At 41.5% G+C, this 19,363-nt stretch overlaps 1 protein-coding gene across 5 annotated transcripts in view; it reads right to left on the bottom strand.

Moving 5' to 3' along the window:
• Window positions 1–19,363, bottom strand: part of LOC139755012 (uncharacterized) — a 102,938-nt gene that overhangs the window by 14,975 nt on the left and 68,600 nt on the right. For 4 of the 5 annotated variants that reach the window (XM_071672918.1, XM_071672923.1, XM_071672921.1 and 1 more), the window contains exons 3-4: window positions 13,234–13,399; window positions 5,711–5,908 (exon numbers count right to left, since the gene is read on the bottom strand). In XM_071672918.1, coding sequence (XP_071529019.1) covers window positions 5,711–5,908; window positions 13,234–13,399 — 364 coding nt within the window. Of the gene's footprint in view, window positions 1–5,710; window positions 5,909–5,959; window positions 6,158–13,233; window positions 13,400–19,363 lie in introns of all 5 variants that reach the window. The other variant, XM_071672919.1, reaches the window with a different exon arrangement.

Raw genomic sequence — 19,363 nt, 5'->3', positions numbered from 1 at the left:
TTCTCTGTTCCTTCTTTTGGAAAATCAAAAAAAAGGAGAAGGGAAGGATTTCCAGCCACCCGCTCCCTCACGATTATATATATATATATATATTTTTTTTTTTTTTTTTTTTTTTTTTTTTTTTATACTTTGTCGCTGTCTCCCGCGTTTGCGAGGTAGCGCAAGGAAACAGACGAAAGAAATGGCCCAACCCCCCCCCCCATACACATGTACATACACACGTCCACACACGCAAATATACATACCTACACAGCTTTCCATGGTTTACCCCAGACGCTTCACATGCCTTGATTCAATCCACTGACAGCACGTCAACCCCTGTATACCACATCACTCCAATTCACTCTATTCCTTGCCCTCCTTTCACCCTCCTGCATGTTCAGGCCCCGATCACACAAAATCTTTTTCACTCCATCTTTCCACCTCCAATTTGGTCTCCCTCTTCTCCTCGTTCCCTCCACCTCCGACACATATATCCTCTTGGTCAATCTTTCCTCACTCATTCTCTCCATGTGCCCAAACCATTTCAAAACACCCTCTTCTGCTCTCTCAACCATGCTCTTTTTATTTCCACACATCTCTCTTACCCTTACGTTACTTACTCGATCAAACCACCTCACACCACACATTGTCCTCAAACATCTCATTTCCAGCACATCCATCCTCCTGCGCACAACTCTATCCATAGCCCACGCCTCGCAACCATACAACATTGTTGGAACCACTATTCCTTCAAACATACCCATTTTTGCTTTCCGAGATAATGTTCTCGACTTCCACACATTTTTCAAGGCTCCCACAATTTTCGCCCCCTCCCCCACCCTCTGATCCACTTCCGCTTCCATGGTTCCATCCGCTGACAGATCCACTCATATATATATATATATATATATATATATATATATATATATATATATATATATATATATATATATATATATTACCAGCGCGTACAAGCTAACTGTCAAGAATACCAACAGCGTGTTCAAGATTACAGTCGGGATCACCATCAAAGCGCACATACCGTCTGACACGAACACCAACAACGTGCACAAGCTATCAAGAACACCATCAGCATACAGCAGCTGTCTGCTGCAACCACCAAGTACATGCATAAACTCATTGTCATGAACGTCAACATCGTACACAAGCTGACTTTTCACGAACGTTAAAAGCTTGCGCAGGCTAACGGCTCTAGACCAACAACGTGAACCAGTTGACCGTTACCAGTGTCAAGGACATGGCCTATCGAGACCAAGAGCGTGCGTGCGCTGGTGACTAATATCACAACAGGATTTAAGTCTGTCACACAAGCTGACCACCATTCACCAATTCCCTGTCACGAATACAAACACCTTGTACATAAGAAAAAAAAGTGTTTAGGAATAACTGCAACTTGTATATAAGCTGACCCACACGAATGCCAGTAAGAAGAGACTCAAGCATCGGTAATGTCCATTAGCCGACCGTCATGAATGCCATCAGTGCGTACACAAGCTGGGAGTCACGAATGCCAAGTGAGTGGTGCACACACTGCCTGCACGTTATAAAATGCCACTAAGGAGCACAGGCTTATCGTTCTCGGCGTCTCCACCGGGTTCCAGGCATCGATGCAAACAATGTGGCAAATACCAAAGGAAGAAAAGGTAGGCAAAGGTAGAAACAACGAGTGTTGTTCACGCACTTTTTTCCTGATGGTGCACCAGGAGCCACCTCGTCAGTGCCTCGCTTCACCTCATCTCTTTATATACTAATTCAAGGGAACTACATTGTCCATTGTCGAACTAAGGAAGGGTAATCTACTTCCCACATGATGGATGGTGTTTTGGTTATGAAGGGTCTGAAAGTCTGGAGCACCACGGTTATCGCTAGATGCCAACCAAAACTGAATGGTCATTGGCTATGGCTTGAATCACCTGATGAGGTTGAATCTTATGAGTAATGTCCGGTGTCTGAGAAATTATTGAAAGTTGATCTTAGTACTAACTTAGTTGTCATCTACGCCGGAATTAACTCCCGTGCACAATTTTCTTTTGACAAAATGCATCCAAACAACTTTTAGTTGCTCGCTGATGATAGATTTATGCATGAAATGATTAGCTGGTAAGTTAGGCAGGGCTGCCTTGGGAGAGTTGAAGAGTCTTATTCTCTAAACTGCAGCTCAGACGGGAGAGACGAGAAGCATTACGAACAGGTGGCCCTATACTCAATATAAGACCTACAATGCTTCGGTAAAGTCTGAAGAAAAACCCACCATGTCTGATAGCTGCTATATTCGACGTTCCAAAGGCACATTGTTGAAAGTGTTCCTTTCATCCCAGGATTGAAACTAAGTTTTATATAACAACGTACCTCTCGTCACAGAAAATGACGAAATGATTCGAAATAATGCTTTTTCACTAGTGACTGTTGCATGATCTATTGCTACCGTTACCTACGGAGTGGCTCTGGAGAATATATAAAACAATTAACCCAGTAGAAAAATGATATCGCCTCTGCCTTGTGTAGCCCCGTATGGCAGTTACTTTATTGCTGTCATAATACATGCTGGGTAGGAATGCTGAGCGAGCCGGCGGCCCTGGTCGACCACTTAACTCCGCTTATATGACACTAATAAAAAATCATAATGTTTTAGTCGGTGTTGAAAGTAATATGTCTTAATAATCATGGTTTTACAGGTTCCTTTATATTACTCTTAGTTCCTGCTACTGACATCGTCATGATCCTTTTCGTTACAACCTGACTCGCATCCTGGTGAAGCACAGAATAATTGAGACTTTGTTGGTCTGTTACATGGAAACTACGTAAGGCACCTCAAAGGGGTCGTGTATAGGCTGGAACAGTTCACCTTACCAAGATTACTAATGGACTGTTTTTGTGGTTATTTTGCCTGGAGATCTCACATATGGTAGAGTGGATACCCTAAGAACATTTTTACATAAAGAACTAACTTTCTCATTCCACCAGTATTAGCATCTCTCTGGGGTCATTTTAGTATCACGACACACCGCAGAGTAAGTTACAAATTAGGTTAGATTAAGTGACGAAGGTGTGCCAAGTTCCCCATACATAGGTTGTTTACACTACTGCCATGGATCGTAAAGAATCTAAATCAGGCAGAAGGACGCATGTGTTCCGGTTTATCTTTCATACTTACGTACGTCTTACTACTTAGGGGTAGGACTTCGGTGATTGCCCCATCATAATTCCTCACACCACGCAAATACTCTCAATCCTATTTTGAAATCAATTGCTCATGCTTGTAATACTACGCTAAATCTATTCCTGTGGTCACTTTTCTAAAGTCAGAATGAAATCCCTTAGACGGGTGATCTTATAATTCTTTAATATAACACATAAAGGATCATAGTAGTACCATCGTGTCTTAGAAAATAATGTGAATTTGATTAACTGGAAGGAATACAAAGGGATTCAAAAAGTGATAGACCATCTGGTCTTTTTTTTAGACTGATTCTTATAATGGAAGAGATCAGAAACTCATGAGTCACTGTGGAAAGAGGAGAAAATCATACAAATATTTCAAAGATGAAAAATATACATTTTTCATATGACTTCAGAGACGCAAATAATGTCATTCGTGGATTTGAAGCGATACGTTAAACAAACCTGTTCTTAAATACATTTATGGTACTGCATTCAGCCACTCTGCCTGGTTAATGATTCAATATATTAATAATCCTGTTGAAGAGAAAGTTCTTAGCATCATTCGAAGTAAAATGTCTTCCCATGAGTATGCATGAATACATTACCGCTAGCGAAGTCAAACTATATCTATCCTTAAGTAAATTGTTAAATCGAGATTATCGAAGCCTTTCATAATTTTAGACACCTCTGTTGTATAACATCTTAACTATCTATTTTCTAAGCTAAATCGACTCATATCTTTCAGTGGGTTTAGATAAGATTTCTTTTTCAGTATGGGAGTCATTTTGGTAGCTCAGTCCTGTTACTCTCTCCTGTCTGTGAATGCTTGTTTTCTTTTTGTTTTTTTTTCAAGTAGGGTGACCAAAACTGAGCACAGTATTCATGATGGGGCACGCCAGTGACTTAAAAAGGGTAGGATAAATTCGATAACTCTACCATAAATCGAAGAATTTGGTTCTTTTTAACTGTTTCTGTGTACCACTTACTTGTCTTTAAATCACAAGCAATCATCTTTCCTAAGTCTCTGTTTCTCATTTACCATTTACAGCTAAAGAGAATTCATACTGTAACCCAACCTTTCATTTTTATTGCCAATACGTGAAAATTTACTCTTATCGATATCAAAATCTATTTGCCATTTACGAGCCCAATCTATCAGTTTGTCTACGTCAGTTTGAAGCTGTAGACGTCTAATATCTGTATTAGATTTATTTTCCAACTTAGTACTGTTTGCTAATTTCGATACTTTACAATGCATCCTATTATCAATATTATAAATATATGTGAGAAAGGGAACCGGTCCTGAGATTAATTCTTGTTGTACACCAGTTGCTATGTCTAACCATATTGGGGGTTGAACATTAATCACTTTTGTTTGACTACGGCCAGTCATCCAACTTCTTAATCATCCAAATACAACTCTATCAGTACTATCTTGAGAATTGACTTTTGTCTGTAACATTTTCTCTGGAACTTTATCGAATATTTTTCTAAGTAGTTAACATCAGCTGCTTTAATTACAGAAAAGAATTTGGATTATATTATAAAAAAGGTAAACAAGCAGATTGGTTAGACAGGCGATTTCGCCAAAAACCACGCTGAGAATCGTTAATTAGGTGTTGATCCTGTAAATGGTTTACATTCATCCTGAATGCTGGTGGTCCTCTAAATGGTTTACACTTTTATCTAGAATGATGGTTTCAACATGTTTGCCAATTGCAGACGCTAAGTTGATTTGACGGTACTTTTCATACAGTAATTTGTTACCTTTTTGAATATCGGTGTTACATCAGCAAACTTCCATGCCTCTGCAACTTTTTCCGTAGCGAGTGACTTACTCAAAAAAAAAAATAAAGCCGTCCTGGGTTTATTTCATTTTTCCACCTCTTTCATTGCCCTGCGATAAAACTGATCTGCAGCTGCCGTTTTATTTACTATCATTCCATTTAGTGCTGATGATCTATCTTCACCTCTTATGTCGGTATATCACAGAACGTTTCCATTTCTTTGGAATGGAACCGGATTCGGGACATGAGTTGAGTCTTCAGTTGCAGTACAGATGCATAATTCACAATGTAACAGGAAGCACACGACATGTAGCAAAAACGCTCAAAAACCGGTTCAGAAGACCATGTGAAATTCTTCTTACAATGTTATGCATATTAGTACACGGAGCGGTAACTTCTTTATCAACCTGAAAATAAGAATCCAAAGCTTTCTGCAAACAAAAGCATACTTACAATAGCGGTAATCTTAAAGATATACAGTACGTGGAAAAGGTGCAGGGTACAAGTGCTGCTACTACTGAGCTGTCTGACAACACTGTCAGACAAACTACACATATGTATGTACACACGAACAGGTGCAAAACTGATGGTGCCCTCTTGAGGTAGCGTGTAAGGGAGGTGCAGGCTTGTCAGATAAACAAAAGTAAAATTCTTGATTTTCTGCGTGCATTCCAGGCCTTCAGCCAGACCACAACAAGCAAGCAGGCAAACAGGCTTGGCAGGGTAAGTGCAGGTCTCCAGTCTACTGCCAACGTTACCTGTTGATGGAGGACACGGAGGGTACGTTCTCCTGGGTACAAACATTCTCCACAAGCAGCCTGTCCCGGATCTCCCAGGCGAACATGGTCGGGTTCTCCCGTTTGTACCTGGCAATGGTGTCCACCACCAGGGGAGTCGCTACTTTGGGTTTGGAGCCGCCGATGACACCGGCTTTGTAGCTGCCGGTCTCGTAATATCTAGAAAAGAATGACATGGTCGTGGGTTAGTCATTGTTAGCCGTCACCCACCTGTTAATACTGGAGACAGATGGAACGCCCTCCTGGTCACACACACCATCTGCCAGAAGCCGCTCCCGGATCTCCCAGGCAAACATAGTGGGGTTCTGTTTCTTGTAGTTGGCGATGGCTTCCACCACTGTAGGTGTGGCCACCTTGGGCTTAGACCCGCCGATTACACCGGGTCTGATGGATCCCGTCTCATAATACCTGCAAGAAGGAAGGTTGTGTGTGTGTGTGTGTGTGTGGGGCGGAGGAGCTACAGCAACGTGGGTTAGTCATCGTCTGGACCGCGCCTACACCACACCCCGAAGGCCACGAGTGTTAGCTGGTTAGCGTAGTTAACAGACGAAAGCAGATGAACCTGAACAGTTTAAGGATATATGTTAATCACTAAAAAAAAAAATGCATTAATAGATTAATGAATGAATGACTCAAAAGACACACACACACACACACACACACACACACACACACACACACACATAATCTGGATGGGTAGGACGTGTTTCAGTGGCAATCTCGGTCCGCCTACATGTCAACATGTCGACTAGATCTCTCTCTCTCTCTCTCTCTCTCTCTCTCTCTCTCTCTCTCTCTCTCTCTCTCTCTCTCTCTCTCTCTCTCTGGATTACGCCTGGTTGTACCTACCATCTCCACACATGAGTATCTATTTTCACTGTGAGAGAGAGATATACAAATTAGACACCTTGATCAGTGAGCTAGTGAGAGTTTCTCGAGAGGCCTATGTCGGAGCTGTAGTTACCTCAGTGTAAACAACATGATATGGACATAATCCTCAGTCTTTTCCGACCGTTGGAGTTGTGATCCATATGACCACAGCGACCACTTATGTTGTGACCCAGCACCAGCACTGCACCACCAAGACTATAACCTCCCCTGGCTGACGTCCGTCACCACAATCACTGTGTACCAACCAGTGATCGTACAGATACAAGAATTGTCCTACACTTACTACTGTGGATGTTATAAACAATCCATGAACAAGCGTACAGCAAAGCAAACAAATAGCTTTGTTTACCCTCAGCTATGTGTATGTAAATTACTATGTTACTATAATTCAATCAAAGTGGAAAAATTTATCACTTAGCTCTCACCGTTATATACATAATAAATGTAAACATAGTAGTACTGTAGTTCAACAAGTATGTAGCTTTACATTACGTATTGTTAACCATTAAATACACGATGTATGTAAACATAGTACTACTGCAAATCAATCAATATGTAGCTTTATATCATTCAACATTCAACTAATCGCACTACACGTATCATGTATAGACTATAGAATTTACTCTGTAAACTTCCTGTACAATGTGAATAGACTTCAACCATGTGCTTATCCAAAGCGTAGTATTATCCTTCCCCAAGTTTGATCTTAAGCTCTTTCATGATTAAGTATTTAGTTACTACGATGATCCCCGTGTATGTAATACCTCAAATGTATATTTTCAGCTGAATGATTGCCTGAAGTCAATAAACCATTCTTTATAATTATCATTATCATTATCGTTACTATTATCATTATTATTATTATTATTATTATTATCATTATTATTATTATTATCATTACTATTATTATTATTATCATTATTATTATTATCATTATTATTATTATTATTATTATTATTATTATTATTATTATTATTATTATTATTATTATTACTATTATTATTGTTATTATTATTATTAATGTTCCTAATCATCATTATCATTGATATTAATATTATCAACTGACTGTTATATTTCTCTCTGGTGTTTCCCCTGATGATGTGATTATTACTCGAAAGTGCACTTTGGAACTTATCGCGTTTCATTTTCTCCGTGGACTCTTAGGAACATATATATATATATATATATATATATATATATATATATATATATATATATATATATATATATATATATATATATATATATATATATATATATATGCCGACTTACGAACTATGTCAAAGCACAAATGTTCCATAAAGAATGATAGTTCTCGCTCTTTGCTTATGATGATTTTCCACAAAAGAGCGTATGATACCCGTAACTCGTCTCCTCTCCTGGAAAAATGCAAGCATTTCCCTTCCTCATTTCACCAGTTCAAGCCTGACTCCTCCTCATCTTTCTGACCTTTCAGACAGTACCTCGGCAGCATTCAAAGTGGTGGTTCTTGATTATCTATTCGGACGCTCATATCGGTAGAGGCCTTACACATGAACCCACAACTTAGGTGACTCTCGGGCAATCCATCTAGTTGCTTGCTTGTCTCTAAGGTCACCAGCAAGAAGCATTGCGGTGAAAGAGAAGCTCCGTGAAATCTAAGGGGTTGTAGATGTGTAAAGACCAGTGTTGTTAAAATATATAGACCGTCTTGTTGTTGGTGTATTAGCGCCGGTGTTGGAGTGTGTAGATTACTTGCGCTAGTGTGGAATAACTAGCGATTTTGATGTATGTAGACTAGTGTCATTCATGTGATAAGATTTGTTCTATTTGTGTGTATATTGTTGCAGACGAATGCCACTCAGCGTTATTGGTCTGCTTGTGCCCGTGTTGATTAGTTTGTTTAAGTTAGTGTTGATGGTGTATCCAAATCAGTGTTTATGGTGAGCGCTCTTAATGTCTGCGGAGGTACTGCGATCGGAATTGCTAAATCTCACAGCCTAGTCGTATTGCTGGTGTAAACAGACTAGTTCTGAAGGTAGGCACAGGCTAGTGATTTATGAATGCAGAGAACAGTGCTGATTGCTTGCACACATTAGTATCGCAGATGAGTTGCGGTATCTGATGTTGTTTCTTACAATCCACTGATGTTTGGCGTTAAGAAGTCATTGATGATGGTGTTAAGATACCAGTGTTGTTAGAATTGGAACCAGTGTTTTTTGGTAGTGTGCACAGAGCGTGTTGATGTTTACATACCAGACAACTGATGTATGTTGAGGGATTTTGCAGATCACCGGCGCTAATGCTCACAACACAGTGTTACTCTGTACACAACACTGTCATGGAGAGAGTAGCGTTGCTATTGTTCACATATTAGTAAAGAGGCTTGCAAAAGAATGATAAATGATCCTGAGTTGTACAAACAACTACTGAATTTGATAACATATTGAAAATGATCTACACAAGCCGGTGTTGATGAAGTCCACACACTACAGTTGTTGAGTTAGTGTTCTTGGTTTGACACACCAGAGGCTGTTGGTGTCAACTGGCCAGGAGTGTATGTGAATACAAGAAAATGTTTTTTGATACACTCGGGCTATCGCTGACCGAGGTATACAGGGTAGTGTTGCTGATAGGCCGAGACGAGCGAAGCGATCAGATTAATTGTGTTAATAAGTTACACCACCAGCTTGACACGATGCGGTGAATACGGACTAGCGGTATATGCTGGTGCTGTGCGCAAACCAGTGATATGTACCGCCGATGTGCACGGACTAAGGCTTTTGTCGGTGATGTGGACAGACTAATGTTTTTGTTAATGTACACAGAGCAGTTCAATGTGTTGCTGGTGTCCATGTGTTGGTGATAAATGATATGTGAGATGTCTCAGTGGAGTGTTAGTGATATGTGCTGGTTACATGTCGAGACCACTATTATATGTTACTGTTGTGTACACAAACCAGTGGGATGTGTTGTCGGTGTGCAAAACTAATGGTGATGTTCACAGATCTGGGAGAGAGATACCATGCCACTGGGCAGAGAGCAGGAGTATGTGATGTTGTTGGTGTACAAATCCAATCCTGTGTGTTGCTGCTGTGCATACGGTGGCGGCGGCAGTGTTGTATGTTGTGAATGCATGATGCAGGTGCAGCCACGCTCATATAGAATAAAGTCATAATCATATGCTTTAGAATCTCTGGGGTTAGATCAGTACTTGTGATAGTTTCCAAACTATATCTAAAGTATCAAAATCCTTATCTTCTTTCAGTGCATAAAGAATATTGAGGGACATTCAGTTTATATCATGCTGTCAGGATTACACTGGTTAGTAACGAGAAGTATAAACAAAGACTATTGACCGAAACTCCTCGACAAAGAACCTTCTTTAAAGTTTCAGTTTCACACATGTCATACTTCACCATCATGACAAAGTCATCGACAAGGAACACCTAATTGTAACTACACTTCTCAAGTAAAGTTCTCGAGTAAATTATTCAGCATATTAAGAGTGCACCTTTACGAAGCATTTCCTGGTGCTACCTTCACTCACCTGCCACCTCCTCCATCTGCCCAATACTCCACCCTCACCCTCTTCACCTGTCACGCCCCGTAGCCGCGTGTATGTTCAGACCTGATGACATAACGTTTGATAGAAGTCAATTTTTGTGTATTGGAGACGAGCTGGTTCTTTGTTCATGGTCACCTGGTGCACGGGGAAGCAAATTGTTTAAAAATTGCTTAGAAATATACTTACTTCTCTCCTGCGGTACAAGACTATAAACAATATCGATCCAGTCAGCATTCAACCCATAACATTGGTTCTGTCGTTTGTTCCTTGCGTGACGTGAACCTAAGAAAAAGTTAGTCTTGCTCTATTCGTACTCATTCTCTACGCCGCCACCAATTTCCTTCGTTATGCTCCTTTCATCTATGTTTCATACATGTCACCAGGAGTTAGGACTCAGGAGGTTAAGAGGGATGGCGCTGACTGTGTTGGACAAACTTGTTACCGTTTGGTTATTTCAGGAACCACACGAGATACCGAGACACGAGTAACTTTGGCTAAAATTAGCTCAACGAGATTCAAGCGATCCTCTAACTATGTCGAGAAAACTTTAGCCTTATGAAGGAATAACGTGGAAGCATATAAATGCGTGAAAACACATCAATATGATTGGAAAATCTGAGAAATTATCAGTCGACACAGGTATGTCCTCAAGGTGCTGTAGGTACTGCATTATCATGACTGGCCATCTGACAGTTTAGTGAGCGATGCTTCATTATTACTGGATAACACAGAATTGCTCCACAGGTAACTTTAGCGGTAGAATGTAGTCATGAGGGGACCACTCTCCTACGCTTTGTGAGCTCGTAATCAGAGACGCCACCAAAGGTTCTATACGGTAGTGCTCCGAATGCAAGGGAGCTGGCAAGACCCCCTAATGCTGCAGTCTCTATCTTCAACAGACAGTGAGCAAACCGATCAGGCAACGTAAGAAAGGAGGACAGTTGTGCATGTCTGCAACAGTAAAGAAAACATGTCTTCATATATCCCGCATGGAAGGAGATGTGCCAGACATGAAAGATCTATTCACCAAGAGACTCCACTTCAGCCGTTGGAAACGTAACGAAACTGCCAGATTAGAGAGGTGCTTAAGGTGTTTGGCGCTAAGAGCTGTTTATCAGCCGCAAAGAACGATTGTGGGCAGGTAATGACGGGAGTAAATACAATCCTGGAAAATGTTAAAAGCTTACTTACAAGGGCCGAAGTGTGGGGCTGTCTCATATTACACTAAGAAAATGATGAAACTGTAGGAGCGTGAAACATGAATCTTCCGTATTAATACGAAATCTCACAAATTTCCATTTACAATATCAGAGTCGAATCTTGTCAAATGTTTTGATTATCAAACAATAATAATCACTCTCATAACCTTTGACGTTTATAAAGATTCAGTCTGTAATTCTATTATGAGTTGCATTTTATATATGAGTTACTAGAACTGCATTTGAAAGACCGCCACATAACATCGCCCGGCAGTACGTCGTTGATGAATATGGTGAACGTATCGCGTCAGTACAAAATGAGGGAAAAATATACATAAAACAGAATATACACTTCATTAGCCAAGCGCAAAGAATCAACCACTATATGTATGTAGACAAATTTTCATTGCAATCAGTGGGCACATCAAATTTTGCGCCATGATGATCGACTCATCATAATTTTGGGACGATACACGTTTAGGTTAGTCATGTAACGAGCGAACGAGATAGGATCATATAAGCAAGAGAGGAGAGTTCCGAGTGCAAGACAGATGACGCAAAAGACACTCACTATGAAAGCAAATTGAGATCAACAAAGTATTGAAGATGATCGGCTAGTCTAGACACGGTGTCAGACCTGCACGTATGTTGTTGCTACTCACCGTTTATATCGAACCAAACGGCGGAACAGCGCGCGCGCTGGGCAGAGCCCCCACACAAAGCTCTGTCATAAAGACGTGGGCGTGTGTAATTGTTTCTATAGTTCAAGTAGTGTTATATCTACGAATTTCCGAGGACCAGTCTCGGTGGAAATGGCTCGTCGCTCCATAACGTTTTCTAATGCGAGACAGAACTCCTCCTTTACCATTCTTTTTTCCCATACCTTCGCTGAGGTTGAGTTATTGATCTTCATTAAAGCTATTCAGAAAGTCCTCTACCAGCAGAGGAAGTTGTACCAGACACGTCTTCGTTCAACTCCCTTATTATATATCTTCCTATATTCCTACACAAGACTGCGTTTGCCACACCTCTCTCATATATTTTCCAGTATTCCTATACTAGATGTTTGTTCATCTCCCTCTCTTATATATCATCCTATATTCCTACGCAAAATTGCGTTCGTCACCCGCACTTATATATCTTCCTATATTCCTACGCAAGATTGCGTTCGTCACCCGCACTTATATATCTTCCTATATTCCTACGCAAGATTGCGTTCGTCACCCGCACTTATATATCTTCCTATATTCCTACACTAGACGTTGATTCATCTCCGTCTCTTTTATATCTCCCTATATTCCTATACAATGAGGTTAATAAGTCCTTTCTTTGCTAAGCCGGCACCTGTCTGTCAGCGGCGTCAGATGAACTCCAAGCTAGACAAGCCAGTAAAAGGAAACTTACCACAGGCTGGGTCAAGTGTGCACACTATCCTTCTGGGTGAATTTCCTGGATACGGTAACCATCCTAAGGGGATCAGATTAATCATGATCTAGCTGTTAGTCCTCTAAGTGCAGCAGCCACTTCCACTGTACCAAACCAGCCGCAACCTGGCTAGCTGGTTGGCTAATACTGTTTTATGTTAGATGTGGGACTTACGCAGCAGTATTCACCTTAACACGAGATCGTCATTAACGCAACGCAAAATGGTCACAACTTTTGTATCATATGCCATTCCTACCTGAAGAATACAGCCTTTTAATCTTGTCATATAATTTCTTTATCTTTGGTACTCGCCCCACCAGTATTAGAATCACCACCACTCGAGGAGCCGTTGTCATCATCGGCACTGCCACTAATATTTGAATACTATAACTATCACGACTACGTTCGCCAGAGTTACCTACCTGGAGAGGATCTTGGAGACGCAGCCGTGGGAGACGCGGAGCTGGCGGGAGATGTCGCAGGGGCGGACGCCGTTGTGAGCCAGCTCCACGATCCTCTGACGAACCATGTCCGGGAGCGGCCGCCCGTTCACGAACACTCCTCCCAGCTGGTTCACCCCGCCATGACCTGCGGCAGGAGGCACGCTGGTTATGGCTCAATTTTCATAGGTAAGATACCATGTGGGAGTTGTGTGATCTTTACTGGTCAGGGAAAGATGAAAGGAGGAAATTTTCGTGTGGTACTAAGGGTAGAATCTTGCCTTCTAGTTGAGTGTATTTAACATATAGACTCTAAGTGAGATGGAAGGGAATACTGTGTTGAAAACTATTAAAATCTATTAAAAAAAGATGGAATATCATTATATTTCACTGTGGTAAAACATGCTGAAGATGTTGCAAGAAAAAAAGTCTTATAGCAATATTTCTACCAGGCGATACATCATAAAACTACATTCACAAGTCTGTAGTGCGGCTCATCACTATATAAACATAACGCGAAAGAATTGGAGCTAAATAGACATTCACGAACCATGAAATTTCCCTGCCATCCTTGCACTGGTCTTTCTCACAAGGCTCCATAATAATCGAAATTTTTGTAAGACACGTGGCGAAACTACATCAGACCACGTAAAAGAAAATAATGATTGAAGAAGCTCACCACAACAGACTGGAGTAACCTTTTCCAGGAGTTAGGCATCAGTATCAAATCCGTCGAGGTCGATTGTAAACTTACTCTATAGAGCACTGTACTGAAACGATCAGAGAAGTTCGAACGAGCAGTCGAGCGTCATCCATACAAAGGATAACAAAGTAATTCAAACAGCAATAGACCACTGGGTCCTTTCGAGGCCAAAAAACAACAAACCATTGGGTCCTTTCGAGGCTCTGTGATAGCGGAAGGTATCAGAAACTCACAGAATTGTGGGGAAAACTTAGATGTCGTACGGATAATTCTAAGAGAATAACAAGCATGTTGTTATTTTGGCTATTAAGGAGCAAATAATGAAAGTCGTGGACTTGAAGCAGAGTATCTATCAAGTCTATTCGTAAGTGTGTCTATTGTACTGTTTTCAACCACTTTCACTGGCAAATCATTCAGTGGTTAATAATCCTGTTGAGAGAATAGTACCTCGCCCACGATTCCAGATAAGTTCAGCACAACGAGCAAATTCTCTCCTCGAGTTTTAACAGGTTTTGCCAACTTCGACAAATATATAACCGTGCGAAACACTATGAAACGCAGTGGTAGTTTTCCAGACGATAATGGTAAAAGTAAGGGTTCAGTACAGTTGTGCTCCGTGGGTGTTCACACTGGAAACCATGGATGGGCGATCCTGCCAACTGCGTAACACTACTTCACCGGCATAAGGAGGAAATATAATGAAAACTTTCAAGCCCGTAGTTAAATTCTGACGCTCTTCGCATCACTCGAAATATTCTCAACTCTATGTCGTTATCATACAGATTCATACATGTACATGTGAAAATTTGATAACTTATATAATGCATTCATTACTTTTGCATTCCTGCTATCCTTTTGGACCCAGATGGAGATGATGGCATGAGGATAATCTGGCCACACGGTCTTCATACCAGCGTCATTGTTATCGGCGTCAGGCGAATTCACTTGCCATATTCCTATGTATACACACGTGACTCTTGGGTTTTTCATCAGCGTACAAAAGGCGAGATGGACGTGCCACTGGCTCCTGCTCTTGAAAGGTGTTCCAGGACATACCTTACGAGCGACAATATCGCCTCTGAAAGACTTTGGTCTGGTCTAATAGTCTTTGAGTAACCCGGCATTGTTCTTGTAGTCCTGCGGATGTTCTCCACAGCTGCCAATTAAGCTGTGATCAATGAAGTTAGCCATGATTCCTGGTTGTGTGGTAGTCAGTTGGTGGTTTGGTATTTCGTGGAGGGTTCAGTAGCCTATGGTAATGTGGTAGTTGATGGGTGGAGCTTTGTTTGGCTGGAGGTACACCAGATTTGGTAAGTTCCTTGTTTGTGTTCTCTCTGCATTGCGAAAATCTATACCATATTTAGTTTACATCTGTATAATACGACCTCTACGAGTTAAATCGGTGAGTGAGCAACTGGCAATTGATCCATTAACTGAAAGCTAGTTATAATGAGGTAACACATTTCATCGGCTGAAAGAAATACCTAGTTTAACTTTAATACCAATTACTCCACACACAACAGCGGACCACCCTCCTAGCACCCACACCAGGAGTGTACTGATGTGTGTGTGCGGGGGCGATAGTTTGGCTTGCCTTCTCGGGCGCAGGAGCTGTCTAATTCAGGAAGAGGACCTCCGCAGGAGTCTGACTCTACCTCAAGGATATTTTACTTAGGACTGCAAAAGAAAGCTCGATTTGATATTACGTATGTTTACTATTAGATGTCCGGAGGAGTTGTATTAGCGACGGTGAAGACTACGAATTATTTTTGTGGAAATAAAGAGGCGGAGGTTGTGTTGTATGAGTGTTGGGGTAGATTGAATTATTCTGGTGATGCATCTGGCACATCTGGTACACATGAAGAGGCTTTATACTCAACATTTCTGCTGTAATCACGATAATCAGTCTTCTTTTTTCATGAGTAGGCGTTTTGACAATGTAAATGATAGTATTTCATTGTGAAATTTACTGTGACCTTTACACACAGGTTGAAACTGCTGGATGCACCAGGTCACGTGATATGCATACAATGTTTACAAAATTTCAACGGCAAAGCCAACACTGGTTTCCTCTAGTACTGAGGTGAGGTACCAGCTCCTAGAAGACCTTCCACAACGGATACATGTACAAACATCACATACGACCATGGACAAACATGTCATTATCCATGGGTGCAGACGCCACTATTTGAACGACTTCTTTCTTCACACATACAAACGGACATCACAACTCTTCACGGACACTATGTGCTTGGACCTGGTCGGCTGCTTGTTCAGGTTTTATGCCTACCAATGTCTGGGATGATTAAGGCCAAATTGCTCAAACTATATCCACCAAACAAAAGATTTTCTGAACACTTTCAAGCGTTAAGGATGGTTCTAAAACCACATATACTCATTATGCTTGTGGCCCCAGGGAACTGAATCAGGTAGACCTATCCAGACGCATTGTGGTCACAGTGCTTGGCTACAAATATTTCAACAAAGAAGTGCTAAAGAAAAGATTACTCTTGGGCGCTGATATAACTCTATGGACAGAACATAAGTCCACAAACAGATATCTATACACCCTCTCACCATTGATCATACGTGCAAGTCAGCAGACATTGTCTCTATCCGGCGAACACACATATCGAAAGGTTTACTTCTATGCGCGCCTAACAGACCACTTGCAATACATGTAAGTTACACATCCGTAAACAGTACACTTGAGGAAGAACTCACGACAGAGACATAATTCATCGCATGCCATATACACATATGAAAGGTGTAGCTGAGGAATAACTGACCGACTGAACTGTTTCCAAACCAGACTGACTAGTTGCTAGTACGTTACGTTTTGAAGTAGCAGTGAAGATCTCCCCATTCCCTATCCCCATCCACACAACCCAGAAATCACACTCACTCCTCTTACATGTACAGTGTTCCATCGTGTGGATGAGGCGGTAGACCTTGAACAGAGCCATGGCCGCCGACGGTGACCATAACCCGAACAGAGCCAAGTTCAAGCTTGGTGGCGGGGAAGAGGCAGCCCGTGTGTGGCGTCGGTGACGGTAATGTGAATACGAAGACTCGGATCCCGGTGATGACCTCACTTTGGTAAGAGTCTAGAGTCAGCGCAAAACTATAAGGCACTGAGGCCACTGCTGACCTGCGCTTTCGGCCTGAAGGGTATATATATATATATAAATATATATATATATATATATATATATATATATATATATATATATATATATATATATATATATATATATATATATACATATATATACATATATATCTATATATATCTATATATCTATGTGCTTCGGAGGTGATGTTAGGACGGGTCACTGTCAGCACTACTCAGATTTAACCATCTGCGTCTTAACTACGTGAATCTCCTCCCCACTTAATCCCGATTTCAATCAGTGTTGGTCGATTAACTCAGATGATTATCTACGGTTGACGGGAAGAATAGCGAGCGAGGAGTATGTTCCTAACGCTCTACACCTTAAGTGCTTCACTCCTGTACGTACTTAGCTCACCATTAGGTCCTGATACATGATATCATCCCATGTGTGAGCCAAGCGTTACCTGGATGTGCATCACTCTGTAGTCATAGTGACAGGGTCAGATACATTGCAATGCGGTCGAGTGCCATCCTCCCCCAACGCGTCTTCAGCCGTCGCTGACACCCACCGCATTCAGAGCCATAGGCAGCAGTCACCGCGACTATTGGCCCAATAACTTCTCAAGAGGGCTTGTTGAGCAAGCCCAAAGGGCTCATCCTCTAGTTGTCCACCAAACACACACCTCGTTCGCTGCCTACGCTTATCTGCACAACCGCGACGAACACAACTGAACTGGTCTACATATTACGAAATCTGTAAATGAGCAGCCTCAGGCTGATCGCAAGCCACCCATAACACCCAGACGTTACAAGGATTGTGCAATAGCCCGCTCGCACTACACCTCGGCCACCCACCAAGACGATATTCTACAAGGTATGCACAGCAGCACAACCCACAACCACCTACTGACACTGGCAACGTGCCAGGCATCCACTGTTACTGTGCCTGTGGGAGGAGGGTCACCTGTGAAGGTGTGTTTGGAGAGCAGGTAAAGCAGAGATGAGGGAGAGAGAGTCTCGTGACGGAGATGGGAAGGAGATATAGGGAATGGGTTGCAGAATGAGGGAAGGTAATGAGAAATATACGGGGCTTCAGTGTTTATCATGGAGCAAGTCTTTAACTAACTACTTTCAGGACGTGAGAACTGTGTAGAAAAAAAAAAAGCTTTGTACAGCACGATCAAATACTAGTACCGAGACATCATAGTTACGTAGAAAACTATGGTCAACAGGCAGTGGTAGAATCAAATATGATCCGTCATATTTCACATAATGGTAAACAGGTTGAGCCAATCCAGGAATGATCAACTTATTCGCACCCTGCGCTCACCAGGCCCACAGCAGCATACCAAGGAGATGGTTCAAAGGAGGCCAGAGATACAGGGGGCAAGAGACTGTCCTCTATCAGCAAGAATAAAACTTATATTTTTCTATATCAAGATCAGGAGAGTAAAAGTGTAAAATGAAAGTGTGTGATAGACCTGTCATGCCCCGGCTACCCTCTTAGACCTCTGGAGGAGTATGGATCTGCCAAAGGTCCCGCCTCGCATATCTTAGACCGCCACCAATTAACCTGTAATTAATTCCCGTAATTACCCTGTCTCCTGACGACAGCTGATGCAAGCCAGTGCATCATCTCACCTGAATGAGGAGAAAGAGGAGAAAGATGAGGCATGTAGCAAGGGTATATTAATTTTCTGATTATAACTTTTTTTTAATGAACTAAAGGCTTCTGCTGCCCAAGGTTGCGCTATTTCCAGCAGCAGGGAAATGTAGACTCCTTTAGAGTGGGAAAGTTCTTTGACAAGACTATTCCCATTAGTGATATAGTCTCGTCAAAGGCGGATGGATGTAAAGCTTCACAATAGAAGGGTCAAGATCTCTCTACCAAGGGGAGGAAGAAAGAGGAGCCACTGACACATCAGCCACGAAGTGGAGCATGTTAGGGAGAGAGACTGAGAGTGATGGGCAAGAGGGAGGTGAAGCTAGATAATGAATAGAGTTTAAGCCTCTCTACTAGTCACAACCATTGAAAACATCTCTGTTTTTCAACCGTACTTTATTTCCATTGTTATTTCATTGTTCGAAGTCACATTTGAAACTCAAACTCACGAATGTGTTTTCTCTTTCTTTTTTTTTTGACTAAATAAACCGCATTTGTTCAAAATATTCCCTTAACGCGATTAATTCTAGGCATTTCGTAACAGTTAGCTGTGATAAGCACATATACAGAGATGATACGAGCTGTCTACGCTATGATATTATAGATGTATGAAAACCTTAAACCTATGAAG

The sequence above is a fragment of the Panulirus ornatus genome, chromosome 18, assembly GCF_036320965.1.
Source record: "Panulirus ornatus isolate Po-2019 chromosome 18, ASM3632096v1, whole genome shotgun sequence".
NCBI lineage: Eukaryota > Metazoa > Arthropoda > Malacostraca > Decapoda > Palinuridae > Panulirus > Panulirus ornatus.
This window is presented reverse-complemented; position numbering and strand designations above follow the sequence as displayed.